The sequence below is a fragment of the Pseudophryne corroboree genome, chromosome 4 (genome assembly GCF_028390025.1).
Source record: "Pseudophryne corroboree isolate aPseCor3 chromosome 4, aPseCor3.hap2, whole genome shotgun sequence".
Taxonomy (NCBI): domain Eukaryota; kingdom Metazoa; phylum Chordata; class Amphibia; order Anura; family Myobatrachidae; genus Pseudophryne; species Pseudophryne corroboree.
The window spans coordinates 686,106,598-686,132,878 of record NC_086447.1 but is presented as its reverse complement, the minus strand read 5'-3'; the positions used below and the strand labels follow the sequence as shown (position 1 = coordinate 686,132,878).

The following is a 26,281-nucleotide window of genomic DNA, read 5'->3' as shown; positions in this document are numbered from 1 at the left end:
GCACCCGTGGTGGCTGCGCGCCAGCTACTGTTTGGTAGTCTCCTCCCAAACAGTGCGGCTGTGTCCGTATTCCCCTTCTAAGCGGAACCGATGCCTTACCTTCTCCCCGTGCTCCGGCCACAGCCTGGTAACGTCTGCTGGACCTGCTAGTATATCCGACACAGACGCCCGTCGAGACAGCACTTGCACCGTGGGTAAGCATTGTTGCGACCCGGCAGAGAGTTGTTGGAGCGACTCTTTCCAATATGCGTGTAAGACGCTGTTAGGAAAGATCACTCAAAAACAATGTAGTAAGACTATAAAAATAAAATAAAAAAGCTTAGGGCTGCCAAACATAGCAGCCCTGTGACCATGGTCTGACTCCTGCCGCACCAAAAAAAAACCTGATTTGACTGAACCAGTGGGCGGGGATATATGGACGAGCCCGTTGCATCCTGGGAGGCCTGAAAGCTTGTGATCGTTTGGTGTCAATTCACTGTCGTTCCATCATATCCCATTGTTATCCTGTGGATAACCTGTGGACCCTGCCAGAGAAATACCTGGCGCTGACTATGTACCCTTAATAGACTACACAGTAAGTTACAGCCTCCCCCCGTTCTACAACCCCCTGGTACCGCACAGGATAGTTGGAGTCGTGTGGAGGGACAGCACTCACAGTCAGTGTCTCTGTAGCTGTAGCTGCAGGGAGAAAATGGCGCTGGAAGCCGCTGGGTCCGCTCTATGGAGAAGCTCCGCCCCTTGAACATGGCACGTCTTCCCACACTTTCAATTTTTTTATACTAGCCTGAGGTATGGCTGGCAGCGTTACCGGGGTCCCTGACAGCCTTAGAATGACCAGTGTAGGGTGTCTGCACCCCTCATAGCGCCGCACTTTAAGGAAAAATTACTTCACAGAAAGGGTAGTGGATAAGTGGAATAGCCTCCCATCAGAGGTGGTAGAGGCTAAGACTGTAGAGCAATTTAAACATGCTTGGGATAGGCATATGCATATCCTTACAAAGAACTAAGGTTAAAAAAGGGTTTAGATTACCTAAAGGACAGACTAGATGGGCCAAGTGGTTCTTAGCTGCTTTTAAATTCTATGCTTCTATAATGTGAAGGGGACATTGGGGGTAATTCCAAGTTGATCGCAGCAGGAATATAGTAAGCAATTGGGCAAAACCATGTGCACTGCAGGGGAGACAGATATAACATGTGCAGAGAGGGTTAGATTTGGGTGGGGTGTGTTCAATCTGAAATCTAATTTGCAGTGTAAAAATAAAGCAGCCAGTATTTACCCTGCACAGAAATAATATAACCCACCCAAATCTAACTCTCTCTGCACATGTTAAATCTGCCTCCCCTGCAGTGCACATGGTTTTGCCCAATTGCTAACTAAATTCCTGCTGCGATCAACTTGGAATTACCCCCATTAATGGGTGTTAGTATCACAGGGATCTCATCAGGGGTAGATGTATCAAGTCTTGGCAAAAGTTATAGTAGCAAAATATAAATTACAAACCAATCAGCTCGCAAGTGTCATGTTCCAGGCTGTTTCAAAAATGACAATTGGAGCTGATTGGTTGATACTTTTACCCTCTCCACTTTATCGCTTTCCAAGGTTTGATACATCACCCCCAAGTGACAGGAGAGGTTAATCATGGTGTTACACCGTACAGTATAACTTGTACAATAACACACTAAACACCCTCAGCTCCTTTTTATTTACTATGAAAACAAACTTGGATGTATTGTACAGTGTAGGTGGTCCCTGTCATCGCGTAATAAATGCCATGCCGGCCCTTCACTATTTTCAAATACATAAGTCTGCAGAACGAAACACGCACAAAATACTATTCTTTCACTTGCATGTAAACGTTGTTCTTCCGTATACTTCCAACAAGTCCAAAATGACATATACGTAAAGGGGGAGCAGGGGAAATGGGAATACAGAAGCCACTTTCTTTTCATAATACTGTACATCTCACTGTGCAGCAGCCACCTTACCACGTGACCGGGGAAAACGCTCGCCTGCTGGTGCGGGCTCCCGACTCATAGATCTAGCAGTGTGCAACAGCCGTCTCCTAGCAACCGAAAGACGCGCCGCTCTTTATACTGACTACACAGTGCAGTGACCGACTGCGGAGCCGCAACACAGTCGTTACCATGTCGTCTAAACAAGCTAAAAAGAAGGAGTCTGCCCACCGAATGAACTCTGCGTTTGGGCAAACACCGAGAGAGTGAGTGACTCTGGGGAGTAGGATGGCGGGTAGTGCCGGGGATGGGACGTGGTGCAGTACACAGTGTTTTCCATACAAATTCACAACAGATTCATATGGTGACTTTTACTAATTGGCAGAGAGTATTGGAGTCAGTGTGTGCTCTTTCAGCACCCCCACGTTTGTGCTGCATTGTTCAGTCAGTATGGGGGATACCGGCACCAACATATTTATGCTGCCACCAGGGTTGGACTGGCCCACAGGGGTACGGGGAAAACCACCGGTGGGCCCTACTGCCTGGGGGACCACCCCCTCCTCTAGGGATCAGGTTCCAGGCTAGGCTGTTACTAATCTAGTACATTATCATGCATGCACTACAGTATTTACTGTATATATTTATCTAGGGGACCAACCCATGCAAAATGGTTAGGCAAACCAATGTGACGGTTGGGCACACCCCCTCGAGAGACTGGCCACACCCCTAAATATGGACCTCTACCCCGGTATTCCCCCGGTGGGCCATACATGCCCCAGTCCGACACTGGCTACCACAGTGGGTCTCAAATTTGTTTGAATCAGAGCGCCCTAGAGTATAAGATTTTTTTTTTCACGCCACCCCTAGGCCAAAAATGTCTTGTTGAGAAATTTAGAAAGAAACATTAAGTAAACTGTGTTTATATGTCATCCTTAAGACCCGTACACACGGAGGAGATTTGTGCTGAGCGATCTACGTAGCACAGACTGCTAAGCACACATCTCTCCTCCTGCTCAGCTCGATGTGTGCTGAGCGAGGGATGGGGAGAAGGGGGGGGGGGGTGCGGGGGGACCGCTCATTTTCCCCAGTGGTGAAATGAGCGATCTCACTAGATTTGGCATGCATGCATGCCAAATCCAGAGGCGGCGATAGCGACGCGGGACCGTGCATCGCTGTCGCCGGCACCCTAAACACGGAGAGATCCGTGCTTAAATTCTAAGCAATCTGACTGCTTAATTTCTAAACAATCTAGTCAGATTGCTTAGAATTTAACCACGGATCTCTCCATGTGTACCCCGCTTTAGGGTCAATTGTGAGGAGAGGGACAGGAATTGCTTCTGTTTGTCCACATATTTTATGATTGGCAGCACCAGCACTGGTTTAGCCTATTACATTGACCATAAATAATTTGAATTGATCCTGGACCACCAACCTGAGGCACCGCTGCAAGTGTCTCGCGGCACCCCAGGGTGCCACGGCACACAGTTTGAGCACCACTGTGCTACCACTATCAGTAAATGCATTGATGAAAACTGTGTAGCTGATGAGAAAGTAGGCAGAGTTTCACCCCAAAAGTGGGCATTCTGGGTAGCAGCTGGGCAGAGTTTGTGACGTTTGTTCGCTGGTATTATTTTGTCCCTATTCTGCATTGCTCAGTGGGGCCAATTCAGAGATAGACGCAGCTGCGCGTCTGTACACAGTGGCCACGTCCATCTGGTCTGCGCATGGGCACCGGCCGCAGTGCGCGCGTGTGACCCTTCTCCATGTGGCTGCATCCTAGAAGGCCAAAAGGTGATTGCCAGCTGCAGGCGTTCAGGGGGCGGTGTTGCGGGGGCGTGGTGGCTGAAACGGGGGCTTGTTATGAGCATTTTCGGGATGGCTGCCTGATGTCACGCAGCTGCTTCGATAGAATAATGTCAGCGGACCGCCTGCCAGCACAGCCAGGCTGCAAAGGCAGGGGTCGACCGTAAATCGCGGATGTATTGTCAGGTGGCACCACACACATGCTGGGCGGCCTTGCACTGTGCTGTGTGGCCCCAACCATATTAGGAGATAGACGCAGATCTTGCTGCGGGAAGCAAGATTTATGTCCATCTCTGAATAACTCCAAATGTTGGGACGTATGATACACTTGTGAAATACAAGTTACCCTGGCCATACATTAGTACGACTGGCATTAGATGCGAGTCGTACTAATGATCTCCCTGCCAGCCGCAGGGCATGCGATAGATAGTATGGTGATTTTGCACCGTACAATTTATTGTACCTCCGCAATTGCCGGGGGCTGTGATCGGCTGATCATATGTGCATCACATATGATCAGGTTATGCGACGCACGACCCACTGGACTACGCTTGGTATCATATTCGCACCCATTAACATGCACAATGTGCATGCAATGGGTCGAATGATAGGTCGATATTGTGTATTCGTACACGATATCGACCTAGTGTATGGCCAGCATTAGAAGTCAGCAGGTATTTTCTCACACTGGAGGCCACTAAAACCCTCAGCCACGCCCTCATCATCTCCTGCCTAGATTACTGCGACCTACTCCTCTGGGCTCTTGGCCTCTCAGTCTCCCACCTCATCCCTCTTCTGTTTACCCTTAACATTTCCAGCAGCTTCATTTTATCTCTCATGCCCCCCTTTGCCAGTCGCTGCACTGACTCAACTGTGTTTCCCACAGAATGAAACTTAACCTCCTGACACTGGCTTACAAAGCCATCTACCTCATTTGCACTCACCCTCCCACTCATTTCATTCTCTCCTCCCTCATTACCTCCACCCACGCTGCCCTTCAGAATGCCTTCCACACGCAATCAGTCCCCTCCAACCTATACATTTGAAAATAAATATAAATGATATTAGATAAATCAGAAAGGCAGGATGCTCCGGGAAAAGAACCTGCTATGCTTACCTGCATCCACCCTCCTCCGCCTCCCGCACTGTATGGTGAGAGATGTCATGACGTCTCCCACAGTGCCGTTTTAGGAGCTGTGGGACCTGTATCACTGCTTGGAGCATACTTAGGGCGCTCCACTTTATGATGGCATGCGCCTATGCGGAGGGAGTGGCGGACGCGGCACAGGGAGGGCCTGAGTACCCCTGACTCCACTACCCTAGATTGTATTCTTTAGGCAGCAGGGCCGGGATCCGGTCTGAAGATCGACAGTGTCTAGGTCGACAATGTTTAGGTCGACCACTATAAGTCGAGTCACTAGGTCGACATGGATGGAAGGTCGACAGGGTTTCTAGGTCGACATGTGCTAGGTCGACAGGTCTAAAGGTCGACATGAGTTTTTCACTTTTTTTGGGGGGGGGGGGGATTTTTTCATACTTAACGATCCACGTGGACTACGATTGGAACGGTAAAGTGTGCCGAGCAAAGCGGTAGCGGAGCGAGGCACCATGCCCGAAGCATGGCGAGCGAAGCGAGCCATGCGAGGTGACGCGGTGCACTAATTTGGGATCCCGGTCACTTTACGAAGAAAACGACACAAAAAAAATAAAAAAATCCCCATGTCGACTTTTAGACCTGTCGACCTAGCACATGTCGACCTAGAAACCCTGTCGACCTTCCATCCATGTCGACCTAGTGACTGTCGACCTATAGTGGTCGACCTAAACATTGTCGACCTAGATACTGTCGATAAAACAAACCACACCCACAGGGCCATCTTCTGTTTTCTCTATGTTTTTATGTCATTTAAACACTGACATTATGTATATATGTAAGTTATGTTCTTGTCTGGCCTGTTTTGCACTACATGTGGTGCTGTGGAAACATTGTGGCACCATATAAATAGAAGATAATACCATGTTATGTGTCAAAAACAAACATCTTGTTTCTCCATACTGTGTCAGTATACAAATCTCTATTCTTTAGCTGACCAAAAGAACATCATTCTTGTACAATCATTTGTAGCAAAGTATCATCCATATCACCCTGTGAGGATGCTGGTTGGTTTGTGCTTTTGCCCCTAATTAGATCTATATGTTTTTTGCATTTGTGCTGTTTGGTTTCAATGTTCTGTTAAGCCTGACATTTCTAATGGAATCTTCAGTAAGTAGTGGTGAAAACTTTACACCTTTCCTTTTAAATGCTAGATAAAAAGACTCTTGGAAATCAATAAAACAACTAACAGCCATTTACATTTCAGCATGTACTAGATTGCACTTGACTGTTGCTTTGTACTTATGTGAATTCCCATGTTAAGTGGATTTTGCCGTGAGCAGTTTTGTAATTGTGAAGCCTTCCCCATCCAGGTTTGGATTGGCCCACAGGGGTGCAGTGGAAACTCCTGGTGGGTCCACCTCGTCTTCTAGAGATCAGTTTCCATCCAGACTGTGCACTTGAATTATACATTATAGATATTTTACTTTATACAGCACAGGACTGTGGTGTATTTTCTACAGTGCATTGCTGTTCTGGCACATTATCATGCATGCACTAGCAGCATTCACTGTATGTATATTCATCAAGGGGCCCAGACATGCGCTCTCTAATGGTTGTTAGCCAAACCTCTGTGGTGCCTGGCCACACCACCTCTGGAGACTGGCCACACCCTTAAATATGGGCCTCTGCAACTGCATTCCCCGACTGGGCCCTTCATGCACCAATACGACACTGTCCCCATTACCACCATGGCCTACTATAAGACTTGACTGGCAATGCTCCTGTGCTTGGAAGAATGCTTTTCTGACTTGGGCCCAAGAACCAGGCCTGTAACTTCAGGGCAACTCACAAAGTGAAATAATGACTTAGCTAAGTGGTAAAACTAAAGAGCAAGAGCAGCTCAACTTCCATTATCAAAAGCTGTGATGAACTGTTCACACATCTCATTGCAACTTTTTTGCTGTATTAATTAACAGATTCCTATGGCTCTTCTTTACCTGAAAGACAAAAAAATATGTTGAAAAGGAATTCAAACCTGTGGTTCACAGTCTACTTTTTGCCCAAGTTTGAAACTTATAGTTATTGATGTTACACATGTTAGATACTTCTCAGGACAGTCTGGTCTGAGAGCCTACTGACCACTACTCAACTGTACTCCCTGACTAGTCTGATATCTACTTTACTGTACTTCCTGACTAGACTGATATTTACTTTACTGTACTCCCTGACTAGACTGATATCTACTTTACTGTACTCCCTGACTAGTCTGATATCTACTTTACTGTACTCCCTGACTAGACTGATATCTACTTTACTGTACTCCCTGACTAGACTGATATCTACTTTACTGTACTCCCTGACTAGTCTGATATCTACTTTACTGTACTCCCTGACTAGACTGATATCTACTTTACTGTACTCCCTGACTAGTCTGATATCTACTTTACTGTACTCCCTGACTAGTCTGATCTCTACTTTACTGTACTCCCTGACTAGACTGATCTCTACTTTACTGTACTCCCTGACTAGTCTGATATCTTCTTTACTGTACTCCCTAACTAGACTGATATCTACTTTACTGTACTCCCTGACTAGTCTGATATCTACTTTACTGTACTCCCTGACTAGTCTGATATCTACTTTACTGTACTCCCTGACTAGTCTGATATCTACAGTACTGTACTCCCTGACTAGTCTTATATCTACTTTACTGTACTCCCTGACTAGTCTGATATCTACTTTAATTGTCTTTAAACAAAGTTGATATTAGTGTCTGTTAAAACTTATTTACATACAGTAGGTAAATTGTAATAACTAAGCTGGATTCCCGTTGACAAGCTTTGTGATGCCACTTATTATCTGGAATTCTGGCTTTGTATATTTATTACTACAGCATGGCTGGGGAGCAGAGTATGTACATTTGACTTAGGTATATGTTTTGCAGGTTTTTGTGTGTTTATAGGTATAAATATAAATACCTTATATAGTAATGGTATTGTTAAAAGGTTAGGGTTCAATGCCGAAATAATTCCGGAAAATAATCACATTTAAGGAAAAGAAACTTTGAATAACAAATTATTAATCATAACTAAGACTTGGCAGTGATCCTTTGCACTCCAGATATTTCAAGCAGCGGTTTCTAATTTGCTGCTCCTTAAAATATTATTATCACAGTTTAAATTAACAGTTGAAGTGGAAAGCATTTTTTTTTACTTGAATGAATAGGATTGCTGCTGTATATTGGTTTGTGTACACATGGAATATTAATGTCTGCTGTAAAAATCACTCATCCAGTACCATTATTATAGCTTTAGTATCAGATAAAAGTAATAATTCATATTTGGGGTGACCATGAGCCAGGGGCGTCATTGTTTGAAGCTATGATGTCATATTATCTTCTGAATCAGGTCAATTACAGTATCGGAGCTTTTACAGGAAGTCAATAAATGGCAGTGTGTCCCTTCCGCCCTTCTACTTAAAACAGGAAGTTAGAATTAGCTGAATAAAAGCCTGGAAGGAGTTAACATGAAGAAAGACTCATTATTACCAGATACAGAACTCTTGTTCCACCAAGAGCAGAGGTAGTCTCAGAGGCTTCTGTATGCAGGGGCACCTAGCAAAGTGAGAGGATGGCCTCCACATGTCCCATACAGCACTCTTGGGGATTTAGCCGCTCACAGGATAGCTGTGAATATGGTATCAGCCGTGGTAGGCACGGAGTGGTTTGGGAATCTTAAGGGGAATAAAAAGAAATGTTCTTTGGAGAACTGCTGGCTGCTGTGACATTGGTCAAAACCTATGGTATGGAGCAGTTGGGTTCTGGTGACAGGCGTTTAGGATCCTGCCAGTCACCATACCGACGCCAGGATCCCGACCTTTAGATTGCCGGTGGGGAGTGGGGGGGGGGGGTTTGGCACTTGTGGGCGGTCACATAACATAACTACATCCTTGGAGTGCTGTCTCCTCCAAGGAACACATTGTATTTGAAATCTATAAGATATGTACATTTGTATCTTCCATGTTGACTTGTCTATGTGATCTTGAACCCTAAAGGTACCTTAGGTCATCTAGTGAGCCCAGTTCTAACAACCAGGTACTCCCCCAGAGGTTCCAGTATAGTACACCAATGATCTTTGCTTGGATCAGTCCTCTTTATATATTTAAGGGAAAGTATGCCTTCTTAAAAATGACACATAGTAATTTAACACATTAGACAGACCAGGATGACATTAACAAAATGATTGATGATCCTGGGTAGAGTTGAGAAATGTTCAAAAGTGTGGCAAATGCAGTTCATTGCCAAACAATGCTAAATCTTGCTAGTGGATCTTAAGGCTGAAAAACTGTTAATGACGCTAAAGCTATTACATCCAAGGAAAGGGACTACTGTATGAATCACTACTTCTGGTGACTACACAATAGGCAGACAATACAGGAAATTAAAGGGAAAGTCAGAATGTAAATCATATAGGTAATGCAATTAGTAGCAGAGTAAGGTGGTGATGCCACTATATACTGTAGATCAGGGGCAAATTGGGATGGAAAACCAGCCCGGGAAATTTATGGAAGCAACCCTAATCGAGGTGCGGTCTTATAAGGGGGTGGGGTCTGTTGAGCGGGGCGGGATTCCTCCATAGGGCCTGATTGTATGCAGCTTTTTTTTATGGGCAAACACTTACAAGGCAAAACCATGCCTTGTAAATGATTGCCTCTTTAAAAAGAAATGTCCACGATGGCATCCCGCACCTCTGGCGATTTTGGACTCCATTACATCCCGCTGCATATTTCCCAAAGGACATAAATAGATTTGAGATTGTAAGGAGGACTACTAATATTGTGCAGTGATTACATTAGAACATTTTCCAGGAAGGGAATATATTATAACTTGGAGGAAAGTAGGCAGAAAGGCACATCTGGAGCAAAGTAGCGAGAATGGCACATCATAGAAACTTTCAAGTATATCAGTGCTTTTACAGGAGGGAAGCATTCTACAAAGAAAGAGAAGTAGTAGGACAAGAGGACATGCACTAACTAGTTGGTATGGCTAATGGTGTGTACACACGGTGAGATTTTTTCTAACGATTTTGACTATATAGTCAAAATCGTAAGAAAAGTTAGTGCAGATTTCAAGGTGACTTTCACCTTGCGATCCCGATGCGAGGCCGATGCGCGGTCACGCACGGTCGGCATCACAAGCCTAGATAGACTGTGCAGGCAAATACATTTTGACTATCTCGTAGAAAAGATAGTAAATATTGACACTTAGCCAAAATCGCACATAGGCCCTCATTCCGAGTTGTTCGCTCGCTAGCTGCTTTTAGCAGCATTGCACACGCTAGGCCGCCGCCCTCTGGGAGTGTATCTTAGCTTAGCAGAATAGCGAACGAAAGATTAGCATAACTGCTAATAAATATTTTCTTGCAGTTTCTGAGTAGCTCCAGACATACTCCTAGATTGCGATCAGCTCAGTCCGTTTAGTTCCTGGTTTGACGTCACAAACACGCCCTGCGTTCGGCCAGCCACTCCCCCGTTACTCCAGACACTCCCGCGTTTTTCCCTGACATGGCTGCGTTTGTTAGCACACTCCCGTAAAACGCTCAGTTACCACCCAGAAACGCCCCTTTCCTCTCAATCATTCACCGATCAGCAGTGCGACTGAAAAGCGCCGCTCGAACAACAGCAAAACTGCTACGTTTTTAGTTAAATAACTAAGCGCATGCGCCCTGTGTGTCATGCGCATGCGCATTTAGCAACAAATCGCAGCATAGCGAAAATCGGCAACGAGCAAACAACTCGGAATGACCACCATAGTTAGTATCGCAAGCACAGTCATTACATGCTTGCAATACCGACCTAGCCACTATCGCATAGTGAGAATCGGGGTTAGCCCAAATCTCACCATTTGTACACACCTTAATAGTGTAGAGTAGTGCTTCTCAACATTAACATATATTTTAAGATTTCTGTCTGTGGAAGCAGGTGATAATTACTGACCCAGCAAAATAGATGAACTCATGATTAAAGAAATCTACAAAACCTTACCTGTTGGTGGTATTTGGGGAATGGAGTTGAGAACCCCTTTTTTAGGAAATTTTTTTGGTAAAGATATAAGGTTACCCTACATCTTGAAAAGAGATAAGGACCAAATATGGCCTGAGATTTTTAAATGGCCAGACTTAGGGGTTTTTATAATAGATTGCAATTTTCTGGAACTGGCAAGATTTCAGTGAGACTGCCACTTACCGTATATACTCGAGTATAAGTCGACCCGAATATAAGCCGAGGCACCTAATTTTACCACAAAAACCTGGGAAAACTTATTGACTCGAGTATAAGCCTAGGGTGGGAAATGCAGCTCTAGCCGTACACAGCCCTCAGTGCCAGATATGCCCTCATACTGCCAGATATGCCCCCACAGTGCCAGATATGCCCTCATACTGTCAGATATGCCCCACAGTGCCTGATGTGCCAGATATGCCCTCATGCTGCCAGATATCCCCACAGTGCCAGATGTGCCAGATATGCCCTCATGCTGCCAGATATGCCCTCATACTGCCAGATATGCCCCACAGTGCCAGATATGCCCTCATACTGCCAGATATGCCCCCACAGTGCCAGATATGCCCTCATACTGCCAGATATGCCCCACAGTGCCTGATGTGCCAGATATGCCCTCATGCTGCCAGATATGCCCTCATGCTGCCAGATATGCCCCACAGTGCCAGATATGCCCTCATGCTGCCAGATATGCCCCCACAGTGCCAGATATGCCCTCATATTGCCAGATATGCCCCACAGTGCCTGATGTGCCAGATATGCCCTCATGCTGCCAGATATGCCCCACAGTGCCAGATATGCCCTCATATTGCCAGATATGCCCCACAGTGCCAGATATGCCCTCATGCTGCCAAATATGCCCCACAGTGCCAGATGTGCCAGATATGCCCTCATGCTGCCAGATATGCCCCCTCATAGTGCCAGATATGCCCCCTCATAGTGCCAGATAAGTCCCCTCAGTGCTACATATGTCGTCGTCCCCAAGTGCCAAATATGCTCCCCCAGTGCCTGTTACGTACCCTCCGTCGCTCCCGCGCTGTCTTCTGAAGGAGGGACACGGAGCGCACAGCGCGCGCCTTTCCTGTGTCCCTCCTGCATCTCCGGCGGGTCTATTCAAGGAATTGCCGGTTCGTGAGCCAATCAGAGCTCACAAATGGGTACTTCCTTTAATAGACCCGCCGCGGCCGCCGGAGATGCAGGAGGGACACAGGAGAGGCGCGCGCTGTGCGCTCCGTGTCCCTCCTTCACACTGCTCTCCCTGTCACACTGCTCTCCCTGCACTGACTCGAGTATAAGCCGAGGGGGCTTTTTCAGCACAAAAAAAAGTGCTGAAAAAGTCGGCTTATACTCGAGTATATACGGTAATTTAAAGCACCAATCAGTTATAAGGCTGAACCAGCTGTATAACTGATTGCCCCTTTAAATTTAACGGCAATCTCTCTGAAAATCCTGCAAAATCAGAGCCTATTGCATAACTTCTAAATCTGTGTTTCTACTGAGTCCCATTTTTACACACAGTATGCAGAGGTTATTCTTTCAGTCAATTCTTTTTCTTGTTATTAAGAGTTGGCTGTGAATAAGATGAAATATAATGCTAAACATTCATCATGGAGGCAGGGCTGTGATGTAATCATGGAGAAACGGAACCTTTACAAAAAACATTTACAGTCTTTATTCTGTATCACACACACACACACACACACACACACACACACACACACGCACACATGCGCACACCGTACGTTGTTGGTTGTCTCATCTGATGCTAGTTTACCAAATCCTGTTATAGATTTACTTTATGCAGAAGTATTGACGTTACTTCCAGTTGGGAAACATAACAGTTGCCTGAACGACCAAGCTAAATCAGGAGGAAAATATCTCCGTGTTCTGATACTTTGCTCATTTCCTTGCTGTGAAGTACAGACAAGGAAATACCTAATGATAAACAAAATAAGTGTAATATTGTAACTAATGCAGAAAATGAACTCAATAGACATAAAATAATTTACTTTACGGAATATCAAGGGTTGTTGATCTGATTATTATAATAAATATTATTATGATGATCATCATCATCATCATCATCATCATCATCATCATCATCATCATCATCATCCTTGTTTGCTATTGCTTTTATTGTTGTTTGAAGTTTAACACTGCAGGCTTTGCTTTACCTACTACTTTCCCACTAACATGATATCATTAGTCCTACTGCCATGTGGACAGCAACTCCTGGTAGATGTATTGATTGACCTAAAACCTGATCTATTTGTAGCTTTCAGTAGCTTGATTTGGATATAAAGTGACACATATACTGTGGACATGCCAGCTGAATGTAAGCAAAAGATAGGCCCATTGCTACTGCAGGTGAAACATTTAAGAATCTGCACAGCATCAATTTGAAGAATGTGTTTTTTGACAAACTGAATATTAAATAAATGTAATGTCTCTATGACTTTTATACAGTCTGACAGGGAGTTGTTTCTTATGTACCCAAGTTCAATAACATTTCAAGTGAGAGCTGTCAGTTTATGGAGGGATTTTTGTTCTGTAAACAACAGCCCTTAAGATAATATCAATGTCCTTGTACTGCATTATAATTTTATACTTTTGTATATATGTCAAACACTAACTGACAGACTACATCTTCCCTGGCTTCCGCTCTAGGTTATTGGTTAGTCAGAGGATTTTAAGGAATTTGGGCATCACTAATAGTTGGGACTAACCAATATATATATATGTAGTTGGGGGGGAGGGGGTTTTAGCGACCAATGGTGTCTAAAAGAGTCACACTTTAGGTGAATAATTTAAGAATAAAATGCAATTTATTAATATGTAAAATTTAAAATGACAGAACTTTTTCTAAAAAATGGGATAAAAACTATACATACAGATATATAATACCAGTTAAAAATGAATAAATAATAAAAAGATTCCTTAACTTGGTATGTAGTCACTGCCAGATAGCCCAACGCGTTTCGTCCTTAAGACTTCCCTTGATGAAGTCTTAAGGACGAAACGCGTTGGGCTATCTGGCAGTGACTACATACCAAGTTAAGGAATCTTTTTATTATTTATTCATTTTTAACTGGTATTATATATCTGTATGTATAGTTTTTATCCCATTTTTTAGAAAAAGTTCTGTCATTTTAAATTTTACATATTAATAAATTGCATTTTATTCTTAAATTATTCACCTAAAGTGTGACTCTTTTAGACACCATTGGTCGCTAAAACCCCCTCCCCCCCAACTACATTGAATTCTCATATACAGGGAACCGCCATCCCTGTTAGGGGGTAAGCAGACGCCCTTTTAAATATCTAGGGAGTGTCAGATCGATATTGTTTACATTTATATTCAGGTTCATTTAACGTTGGCAAACACAAGTGGCGCAATAATTTTTCTATTTCTCAATATATATATATATATATATATGTATGTATTTCTCTTACATCCTAGAGGATGCTGGGGTCCATATTAGTACCATGGGGCATAGACGGGTCCACCAGGAGCCATTGACACTTTAAGAGTTTAATGGTGTGGGCTGGCTCCTCCCTCTATGCCCCTCCTACCAGGCTCAGTTTAAAAAATGTGCCCGGAGGAGCCGGTCACAGCTAGGGGAGCTCTACAGAGATCTCTTGGTAAAGAGTATTTTTCTTCCTTTTCAGGTTTTTCTTCCAACAGCCTCCCTGCAGCATGGGACTGGGAGGGGTGGGGGTGGGGTGGGGGGTGGAGCAGTGTCCGCCCCGCGGGGTCTTGAGCCAATGCTCCCGCTGACTGGACGCTGGCTTCAGAGGGGTCTGATCGCGCCCCGCCGCAGGGGAACGCTCGCCCCGGCAGCCAGCCGCCACCCCCTTAGGAGCTGAAGAGCGGCGAGTGAGTCACTGTCCCCACTTGCAAGCGGGGGGACAGTGTGAAGAGGGCGGCTACAGGGTCAGGAGCGTGGTCTTACCCGCACTCCTGGAAGGCCCAGCGGTACCTTGGTGCGGCGCTAGGAGGGAGCGCACTGGGCCAGCTCCAGACCCTACACTGGTCGTTTCAGGCATGTCGGGGTCTGCGGATCCAGGTCAGCACAATCCTTCGGGCCAGTATAATCTTCATGTGAGCGGGAAGACAGCGCCATTGAAGGGGGCGGAGATTCTCCTCAGAGCGGACCCAGCAGCGTTCAGCGCCATTTTTCCTGCCTGCAGTCACGGTTCACTGGATCCAGGTCCCTCCAGAGCATTCTCCAGCAGTCTGTACGGTACCAGGGGGCTGTAGAAGGGAGGGGAGGCTGCTTAAGGGCTGTGTCATCTATTAAGGGACACAGTCAGCGCTGGGAAGGGACACCCTTTACCTGAAAAGCGCTGTGTGTGGGTTGGCTCCAGTCTCTGTGTCTCTCTGCCATTCTTGGGGGGAAACTGTCTACATAATACCCTGTGTGTTTGTGGGGTGTTTGAGTGCGTGGGACAACATGTCTAGGGACACTGTTTCATATGCTGAAGAGGATTTGTCTTCCCAGGAAGACTCCATTCCATGTAATCAGGATTACACTGTTTTAGCGCAGATCCCTGCTAGAGAGCCAGAATGGTTAGTCTCTCTGAGAGGGACTATTTCTCAGATATCTGATAGAGTTGCTAGGACTGAGCATGCCACTCAGGTCCTCCAGTCCTCTATGGTGGTATGGTCTGATTCTGCCTCCTCGGGGTCCCCTGCGGTACATTCTCATAAACGTTCGCTTGCAATTTTGCAGGATGACACGGACACCGACTCTGATGCTGCAGACGGTGATGGGGATGTGTTGAGGGGGTGCAGTTGATGATTGAGGCTGTTAGGGATGTTTTAAACATTTCGGACACAGCCCCGGAACAGGTGGAGGAGGCCTTCTTTACGGATAATAAGAAGCCCCTCCTCACCTTCCCGGCATCCAAAGAATTGAATGCTATCTTTGAAAAGTCATGGGAAACTCCGGAAAAGAAATTCCAGATTCCCAAGAGGGTATTGGTGGCTTTTCCCTTCCCAGAGGAAGATAGGAAGAGATGGGAGTCCCCGCCGATAGTCAATGCCTCTGTATCCAGGCTGTCCAAGCAGGTGGTATTACCGGTCCCGGGATCTACCGCATTAAAGGACTCGGCAGATCGCAAGGTGGATGCTACGCTAAAATCCATTTACACGGCTTCAGGGGCTATATTGCGGCCTAGTATAGCCTGTGCTTGGATTACAAAAGCTATTGCCAGGTGGTCAATTCACTCTGCAGGAGGAACCGACTACGCTGGACAAAGGTGACGTTGATTTATTTTTATGTAATATTCAGGATTCTGCAGGGTTCCTGGTGGATTCCATGAAGGACCTGGGTTCAATGGCTGCGGGGATCTCCTCCATGTCCGTCTCGGCTCGCAGAGGTCTCTAGCTGCGCAACTGGTCTGCGGACGCGGAATCCAGGAAGTGTGTGGAGGGCCTACCATACAAGGGTCAGGCTCTCTTTGGGAAGGTGCTGGATATGTGGATTGCCACAGCTACCGCGGGTAAGTCTCCTTTTCTCCCCTTAGCTGCACCGGCTACGAAGAAGCCTTTTACACCAGCCACGTCACAGTCCTTTTGGGCTGCGAGGTCTAGAAAGAACAAGCCTTCGAACACCTTCTTCAGAGGTGGTCATGCCAAGGGAAAGAAATCTGCTCCCGCAGGCTCCCAAGCCCAGAAGCCCGCTTCTGATACCCCTAAGTCCTCAGCTAGGCCTGGAGGAAGGTCAGGTGGGGGCAAGACTCCGGCAATTCAGCCATATCTGGGTGTCGTCGGGCCTGGACCCCTGGGTCCTGGATATAGTGTCCAGGGGGTACAGACTGGAGTTTCAAGATCCCCCTCCTCACCGTTTCTTCAAGTCAGGCTTGCCAGCTCTGCTGGCAGACAGGACAATTCTTCTGGCGGCCATCAGAAAATTGATGGTGTCAGAGGTCATTGTTCCAGTTCCACCTCAGCAGTGGAACAAGGATTATTATTCAAATCTTTTTGTGGTACCAAAACCGGATGGTTCGGTACGGCCTATTCTAAACTTAAAGTCTTTGAACCCTTATCTCAGGGAGTTCAAATTCAAGATGGAATCTCTGAGAGCTGTCATCTCAGGACTCACGGAGGGGGAGTTCCTGGTGTCGCTGGACATCAAGGATGCTTACCTCCACATTCCCATTTGGTCGCCGCATCAGGCATATCTCCGGTTTGCACTGTTGGACGATCACTATCAGTTCCAGGCGCTGCCGTTTGGCCTCTCCACAGCACCAAGGATCTTCACCAAGGTGATGGCAGAGATGATGGTTCTCCTCCGCAAGCAAGGGGTGAACATAATTCCATATCTGGACGATCTCCTGATCAAGGCGTCGTCCAGGGAGAGGTTGTTGCGTTCCATTGCGCTCATGACACAGCTGCTCAGGAAGCACGGTTGGATCCTGAACCTTCCAAAGTCTCATCTGGAACCGACAAGGAGGCTGTCTTTCCTGGGAATGATCCTCGACACGGAAGTACAGAGGGTTTTTCTCCCGGTGGAGAAGGCATTGGTGATTCAAGCAATGGTCCGGGATGTCTTAAAACCTACCCGGGTATCGGTTCATCAATGCATCCGTCTTCTGGGGAAGATGGTTGCCGCATACGAGGCTCTGCAGTACGGCAGGTTTCATGCTCGACCTTTTCAGCTGGACCTATTGGACCAGTGGTCGGGCTCTCACCTACACATCTAAACCATACAATATGAGGATAGATCAAAGGCGATGACAATATAATAAATATGAGTATACGTCACTTGTATGATAGGAAGTCCTTTTCAAAAAGCCATTCTCTTTGATCGTCTCGCAAATTCCAGATAATGTACATGTGAAAGAAAAGAAAAAAAAATGCACAAACATAGGTGTTTGACACAAATGGATGAGAACCCGTGAGTATCCAGGAATTGGAACCCTTTATAGTGTGGTAATGGGTAAAGTGTCTTTTAAGTATATTTTAGGCTCATTTTCTGGTTTTTAAACAAATTGTTACCCATCATGCACTTGAATAACATAATTTTCTGTATAGGAGTATAAATATTTGTACTCTCACTGTCTGGACATACACCTTGAAAAAGACCCAAGTTGGTCGAAACGCCGTTGGTGCTACCAGACAGTGAGTTTTTACTTTTTAATTTGTGACATCTTAGAAGTATGTTCTGACATCTTAGAAGTATGTTCAACATGTCAGTACTGATGTAAGTCCAGATTGCACCAGTCTTTATCTCTTTTTCATCTGACCTGCATGTTATTAACATACTGGAGAGTGGAATTTTTTTTAGAAAAGTGTCAGATTGCCTCTTTATGGATTCTGTATGCCTATGAACAAATAAACTTGTTGGATTTTTTGATGTCGTGTTTGATCCTGGCTTAAAAGAAACCTTTATACGTGGGATCAGTCCCCTCTAAAAGTGAGTGGGGTACGCTATTTGGAGCAATTTCCTTTCTGCCAATATATCACGCAAGGTGCAGTGTCAAAGATACCTTTATACACCTGGTCTTGCTCTTACATATGTGAGTTTCGGTACGTCCACGTATACTGTGAAGTGGTGGCAAGTTACTATCCTTATCTTCTATCAAATATCGGTTTTGACACAACAGGGTTCCAATTCCTGGATACTCACGGGTTCTCATCCATTTGTGTCAAGCAATACCACCTATGTTTGTGCATTTTTTTTTTCTTTTCTTTCACATGTACATTATCTGGAATTTGCGAGACGATCAAAGAGAATGGCTTTTTGAAAAGGACATCCTATCATACAAGTGACGTATACTCATATTTATTATATTGTCATCGCCTTTGATCTATCCTCATATTGTATGGTTTAGATTATTGTTTGAGATCTGTTATTTTGGGCGGATCTAGAGAGGATTTAGATTGGGCTGATCATTTTGCGCCCGAATACACACTATTGTCTTTTTTTGTATTGTATCTCACCTACACATGCACAAGAGGATACGCCTGTCTCCGAAGGCCAGGATTTCACTCCTCTGGTGGCAACAACTTTCACACCTTATGGAAGGCCGAAGGTTTGGAATTCAAGACTGGATCCTTTTAAACACAGATGCAAGTCTAAGAGGTTGGGGAGCAGTCGCTCTGGGGGAAACCTTTCAGGGAAGGTGGTCGAATCAAGAATTCCTTCTCCCAATAAACATCCTGGAGCTAAGGGCCGTGTACAACGCCCTTCTGCTAGCAGCACACCTTCTACAGGATCGAGCTGTTCAGGTGCAGTCGGACAACGTGACCACGATGGCCTACATAAACCGACAAGGCGGAACGAAGAGCAGGGCTGCCATGTCAGAGGTGTCAAGAATCCTCCTCTGGGCAGAAAGACACGCGGTGGCGATGTCGGCAATCTTCATTCCGGGAGTAGACAACTGGGAAGCAGACTTCCTCAGCCGCCACGATCTCCATCCGGGAGAGTGGGGCCTCCACCCGGAGGTGTTCGAGGAGGTAACCGGTTGGTGGGGGGTTCCTCACATAGACATGATGGCCTCCCGCCTCAACAAGAAGCTGGGGAGGTACTGTTTCAGGTCAAGAGACCCACAGGCAGTGGCGATGGACGCGCTGGTGACACTGTGGGTGTTCAAGTCAGTGTATGTGTTCCCTAAACTTCCTCTGATACCAAAGGTTCTTCAGCTGGTGAGAAGAACAAAGGTTCTGGCAATCCTCATTGCTCCGGACTGGCCAAGGAGGGCTTGGTACGCGGATCTGCTGGATCTTCTGTTAGAAGATCCAAGGCCCTTACCTCTTTGGGAGGATCTGCTACTGGAGGGGCCGTTCGCTTATCAAGACTTACCACGGCTACGTTTGACGGCATGGCGGTTGAACGCCAGATCTTAGCTCGGAAAGGTATCCCAAGTGAGGTTATTCCTACCCTGATACAGGCTAGAAAGGGGGTAACGTCTAAACATTACCATCGTATTTGGAAAAAATATGTTTCTTGGTGTGAATCCAAGAAATTTCCTGCGGTGTAGTTTCAACTTGGACGTTTGCTCCTTTTCCTGCAAGCAGGTGTGGATATGGGTCTAAGATTGGGCTCCATTAAGGTCCAAATCTCTGCTTTGTCCATCTTCTTCCAAAAACAATTGGCTGTCCTCCCTGAGGTTCATACCTTTTTGAAAGGGGTTCTACACATCCAGCCTCCCTTTGTGGCGCCGACGGCTCCCTGGGATCTGGACGTGGTGCTGCAGTTCCTGCAATCTGCTTGGTTTGATCCTCTGCTGGAGGCTGACATCAAGTTTCTCACGTGGAAGGCGGTCACTTTGTTGGCCTTAGCTTCTGCTCGACGCGTGTCGGAATTGGGGGCTTTATCCTGGAAGATAGGGCGGAACTTAGGACTCGTCCACAGTTCCTGCCTAAGGTTGTATCGGCTTTCCATATCAACTAGCCTATTGTGGTGCCAGTGGCTACTGACTCCTCAATTGCTTCAAAGGCCTTGGATGTTGTGAGGGCTTTGAAGATTTATGTGAAGAGGACAGCTCGTCATCAAAAGACTGACTCCTTGTTTGTCCTCTATGATCCCAAGAAAATTGGGTGTCCTGCTTCTAAGCAGTCGATTTCACGCTGGATCAGGTTCACCATCCAGCATGCATATTCTACGGCAGGATTGCCGTGTCCAAAATCTGTAAAGGCCCATTCTACTCGTAAAGTGGGCTCTTCCTGGGCGGCTGCCCGGGGTGTCTCAGCTGTACAACTTTGCCGAGCTGCTACTTGGTCTGGGTCGAACACGTTTTCCAAGTTTTACAAGTTCGATACTTCGGCCTCTGATGACCTCAAGTTTGGTCCAGCAGTGTTGCAGGAGCCTCCATGCTCTTCCTCCCGTACTGGGAGCTTTGGTACATCCCCATGGTACTAATATGGACCCCAGCATCCTCTAGGACATAAGAGAAAATAGGATTTTAATTACCTGAACGGTAAATCCTTTTCTCGTAGTCCGTAGAGGATGCTGGGCGCCCGCCCAGCGCTGCGTTTTCCTGCTTTGGTTTTTGTTGTTCAGTACTGCCTGGTTCCTAGGTAAGTTCTGCGTTATTTACTGTTTCAGTACTGTTCAGCTGTTGCTGAGTTGTTCCGGCATGTTGACCGGATTTGCCTGTTGTGTGACCTGGTATGAATTTCGCCACTATCTATAATTCCTTCTCTCGAAGTATGTCGTCTCCTCGGGCACAGTTTCTAGACTGAGTCTGGTAGGAGGGGCATAGAGGGAGGAGCCAGCCCACACCATTAAACTCTTAAAGTGTCAATGGCTCATGGTGGATCCGTCTATACCCCATGGTACTAATATGGACCCCAGCATCCTCTATGGACTACGAGGAAAGGATTTACCGTTCAGGTAATTAAAATTCTATTATTATATATATATATATATATATATATATATATATACATACAGTATATAGTAAAATTAACAAAAGCTGCGGCACTCAGGGTCTTGTATAGAAGCAGTGTAATGCTCACAAATTACATCGGATTACATTAATCCGATGTAATTTCTGAGCATTACACTGCTTCTATACAAGACCCTGAGTGCCGCAGCTTTTGTTCATTTTACTGTCAGTTATCCCACTGAGGGCACCGGGGCACGGATTCCACCAGGGGAGTGCCGGGCTATGTGATTCTCTCTCTCTCTCTCTCTCTCTCTCTCTCAATATATATATATATATATATATATATATAAGTATGGTATGTAGGCGGCACTCGTGGACTTAATTCAAATAAGAAACCCGGACACTCCTGGGTTGAATACAACGTTTCGGATTTATTATCCTTCGTCAGGTATATAACAAATGCAAGAAATCAAGCTTACCTTTATGCAGTTAAGAAACACCAAGTGAAAGTGAAAGTAAGTGCAAAAACACTCCCCATGCTGCTGCTGCTGACGTCATCACCAATAGACGGCGCCTGAGCAGTGACTGGGGCAAAGTGAAAATGAAAGTGAAAGTAAAAACCGTTACCATGGTTACAATGATACATTGTACAAACGGACATTACTACAAATGATCTTACAGCAATACTACAAAAAATAGCAACATAACCATTATAAGAAACAATTAAAGGAAATCATTTCATTCAGTCCATGCGGGGAAACAGTATTCAAAAGATGTATCCATTTAATTTCTAACTGCAGAAGGATCTTTCCTCTATCACCCCCCCTGATATCTTCCTTGACATGGTCCAACATCATGTAGCGTAATGAGGAGAGACTGTGCTTGCAAGTTTTAAAATGTTTGGCAACAGGCTGATCTATGTTTTTCCCTTCCAATATCTGCTTAATGGCACTGCGGTGTTGTGCCATTCTTTCTTTGAACTGGCACACCGTTTTGCCTATGTAATATAAGCTGCAAGGGCACCTAATGCAGTAGATCACATATTTGCTGGTGCAAGTAAAAACATGTTTTAATTTGATCTGTTTACCACTATGTGGATGCCTGATATAATTGCCGGTGTCCAGATAGGTGCAAGTAGTGCAACCTAAGCACCTGTAGTTTCCTGGTTTTTTAGTCATGAAGTGTTTAGGATATGTGGGTGACATGTTAGCAATGTCAACATGTATCACATGGTCCCCGATGTTTTTACCCCTTGTATAACAAGGTAGTAACGCACTTTCAGACAATTCTGCAAGGTCTGGGTCTGCTTGGACTACTGGCCAAACCCTTTTAGCGGTACTGACAATGGTCTTAGTAGATACCGTGTAATTGTTGACCCAAATCATGGTAGTGTCTATTTTATTAGGTTTGGGACAGGTGATATTCTTTACTTTAGGTGCTTTGAGTGCCTTAATTTTAGCTGATTGTAAATCCTTGTTGCTGTACCCCCTTTCTAGAAATTTTTTAGTCATAAGTTCCATTTTATTCACCTCATCAACAGGATCACTGCAAATGCGGTGAACCCGTAAGAATTGCGAATAGGGGAGACCTCTTTTAAGGGAGCTCGGATGGTGGCTGGAGGCATGCAGCATATTGTTGCAATCAGTGGGTTTCTGGTAAATAGATGTACTGAAGTCAACACCACGTATTTTTACCTCTACATCTAAAAAATGTATGTTTTCCTTTTGAATGTTCCACGTAAACTTGATGTGTCTGTCCCTAGTGTTGGCCAGTGACATCATATTAGTGAATTCCTCCTCTGTGCCCCTCCATAGGAGGAACACGTCGTCTATATATCTTGTATATAGGGGTATGAGATTGGCCAGGTCCTGGTCATCAAAGAACAATTGGTGTTCAACTAGGAACATGAAAGCATTCGCGTAGGTTGGTGCGACACAAGATCCCATCGCACAACCCCGGGTCTGCAGGAAAAATTCATTGTTAAAAATAAAATAATTTCTCTCCAAAACCAACCTCAAAAGTTGCAAGAAAAAATCCACATTAGGACCAAGATAGAGGGTGTTATTGGTAATCAAACTTCGTACAGCCTCGAGTCCCCTGTCATGAGGAATACTAGTGTATAGGCTTACTACATCAATAGTGCCTAGCCAGCAGTCTTCAGGTATAACACCAAAAGATCTGAGTTTATGCAAAAACATTGTCGTGTCTTTCAGATATGTAGATTGATTCTGAACTACCGGCTGGAGGTAAAAGTCAAGATATTTGGATACTTGATAGTACAAGGAGTCCCTGGCAGACACAATGGGTCTGCCAGGTGGCTTCTCACTGTTTTTATGCAATTTGGGAAGCATATTGAATACGGGTACCCGTGGATAATTACAACACAAAGCATTCTTTACAGATTCAGTAATATGTCCAGCCTCAACCGCAGACAGCAAGACATCCTCAAGCTCCCTTAGATACATAGCAGTGGGATCAGCCTCTAGCTTGGTATACACATTATCATCACATAACTGTCTGTAAGCTTCATCTCTATAATCACATAAGTCTTGCACCACAATGCCCCCACCTTTATCGGCAGGGCGTATTGTTATGTCATTACAGGTCGCAAGATCACGCAATGCCTGCCATTCAGCAGGTGATAAATTCATGGTGCTAGTGACATTTTCTTTTTCACATAAATCAATACAATTAGTGACAGTTCTAGTGAAAGCTTTTATGGCTGTGTTGGAAGAATAGGGGTCAAAGTTAGATTTTGGTTTAACAGGACATGCTGGTTTATCAATTTTAGTTAAAGGTTTATCAGAGTCATTTTTACTAAAGAATTCTTTCAGTCTCAGTTGCCTGTTAAGGCGACTCAGGTCAACTTTGCTTTTGAGACTATTATGGGGGTTAGTCGGAACAAAATTCAAACCTTTACTCAACACCGCAGTCTCAATGTCAGTCAATGTGCGTGATGATAAATTATATATCATTTCTTTGTTGTTTTTGCAGCTCGCTTTGGTCTCCCTTTGGCATTGGCCGCCACGTCTGGTTCTTTGTCTTCTGCGCCGTCCTCCTTTGCTCTCGTTTTTACCCCTAAAGGGGAACGACCTCTGGAATTGGTGCGACTGGTGCTTGGTAGTTCTGCTTCACTGTGAGAAGTTCCACTGGAGGTGTCAGTATCTTGAGATGATCGTCCAGATTGTTTATTAAATTTATTGAACCTCCTGCGGTATGGTCTCCGTCCGCCCGGTTGCGGATTCGCCCAGTAGTATACCCGGTTCTCATCATAGTCTCTATTGACAGTAGCCAATTTTTTGGTTTTAAATTGAATTAATTCAGATCTGTATTTTTCTACCTCTGTGTTTAATTTAGCGATCCAGTCCACAGAAGTATCTGAGATCAGAGCATCCAGGCTGTTCTGCTCCAGAGTTTTAATTTTCTCTCTGGTGATGGCTAACTCCCTTGTGGATTCTTCAATGACGAGCAGCATTAAGTCAAACGAGGCTTTATTTAAAACGGCTGCCCATTTCCGACAGAAATCTGTGTTGAAGCGTCCAATGGTGGGCATGTTTTTAATGCGAAAGCCCCTGGGGATTTTTTTCTCCCGAAAATAGTCCGATAAGCATACTCCATGTAGGTAGAAATCAGTTTCCCTGTTTCTGAGTCTCAGAAAATCAGTATAGATTTGTTCACTGGTTTTGACTCCAGTAGTTTGTGCCAGCTTGTCTGTAATCAGGATCCTGTTGGCATCAATATCAGATAAGGATAGAATTTCCCCAGTTAGTAGTGTAGTTGCTCTGTATCCTGGAACGTCCTCTGGTATCGTATCCATGATGTGCGGTCAGGTGCAGGATAAAATCAAAGAAAATATACTGACCCACTTGGTTCAAAGAAGTGCGGTTGCCTTAGCAATGGTGTGGATATGGCAGTCCAACCTATAGTAGAGTAAAGATACACTCGGCACTCCGCCAAATAAATGTAGACATCTTGCCCGGTGCCTTCCTTCTGAGTTTGATATAAGTATGGTATGTAGGCGGCACTCGTGGACTTAATTCAAATAAGAAACCCGGACACTCCTGGGTTGAATACAACGTTTCGGATTTATTATCCTTCGTCAGGTATATAACAAATGCAAGAAATCAAGCTTACCTTTATGCAGTTAAGAAACACCAAGTGAAAGTGAAAGTAAGTGCAAAAACACTCCCCATGCTGCTGCTGCTGACGTCATCACCAATAGACGGCGCCTGAGCAGTGACTGGGACAAAGTGAAAATGAAAGTGAAAGTAAAAACCGTTACCATGGTTACAATGATACATTGTACAAACGGACATTACTACAAATGATCTTACAGCAATACTACAAAAAATAGCAACATAACCATTATAAGAAACAATTAAAGGAAATCATTTCATTCAGTCCATGCGGGGAAACAGTATTCAAAAGATGTATCCATTTAATTTCTAACTGCAGAAGGATCTTTCCTCTATCACCCCCCCTGATATCTTCCTTGACATGGTCCAACATCATGTAGCGTAATGAGGAGAGACTGTGCTTGCAAGTTTTAAAATGTTTGGCAACAGGCTGATCTATGTTTTTCCCTTCCAATATCTGCTTAATGGCACTGCGGTGTTGTGCCATTCTTTCTTTGAACTGGCACACCGTTTTGCCTATGTAATATAAGCTGCAAGGGCACCTAATGCAGTAGATCACATATTTGCTGGTGCAAGTAAAAACATGTTTTAATTTGATCTGTTTACCACTATGTGGATGCCTGATATAATTGCCGGTGTCCAGATAGGTGCAAGTAGTGCAACCTAAGCACCTGTAGTTTCCTGGTTTTTTAGTCATGAAGTGTTTAGGATATGTGGGTGACATGTTAGCAATGTCAACATGTATCACATGGTCCCCGATGTTTTTACCCCTTGTATAACAAGGTAGTAACGCACTTTCAGACAATTCTGCAAGGTCTGGGTCTGCTTGGACTACTGGCCAAACCCTTTTAGCGGTACTGACAATGGTCTTAGTAGATACCGTGTAATTGTTGACCCA

General features: G+C 45.1%; 1 protein-coding gene across 1 annotated transcript in view; it reads left to right on the top strand.

The window, feature by feature from the left end:
• The first annotated feature begins 2,024 nt into the window (after nt 1-2,024).
• The window catches only part of ADGB (androglobin), a 943,967-nt gene continuing 919,710 nt past the window's right edge, over nt 2,025-26,281 (top strand). Inside the window, exon 1 of the mRNA XM_063917880.1 lies at nt 2,025-2,219. Coding sequence (XP_063773950.1) covers nt 2,146-2,219 — 74 coding nt within the window. The 5' untranslated portion in view covers nt 2,025-2,145. The remainder of the gene's footprint in view (nt 2,220-26,281) is intronic.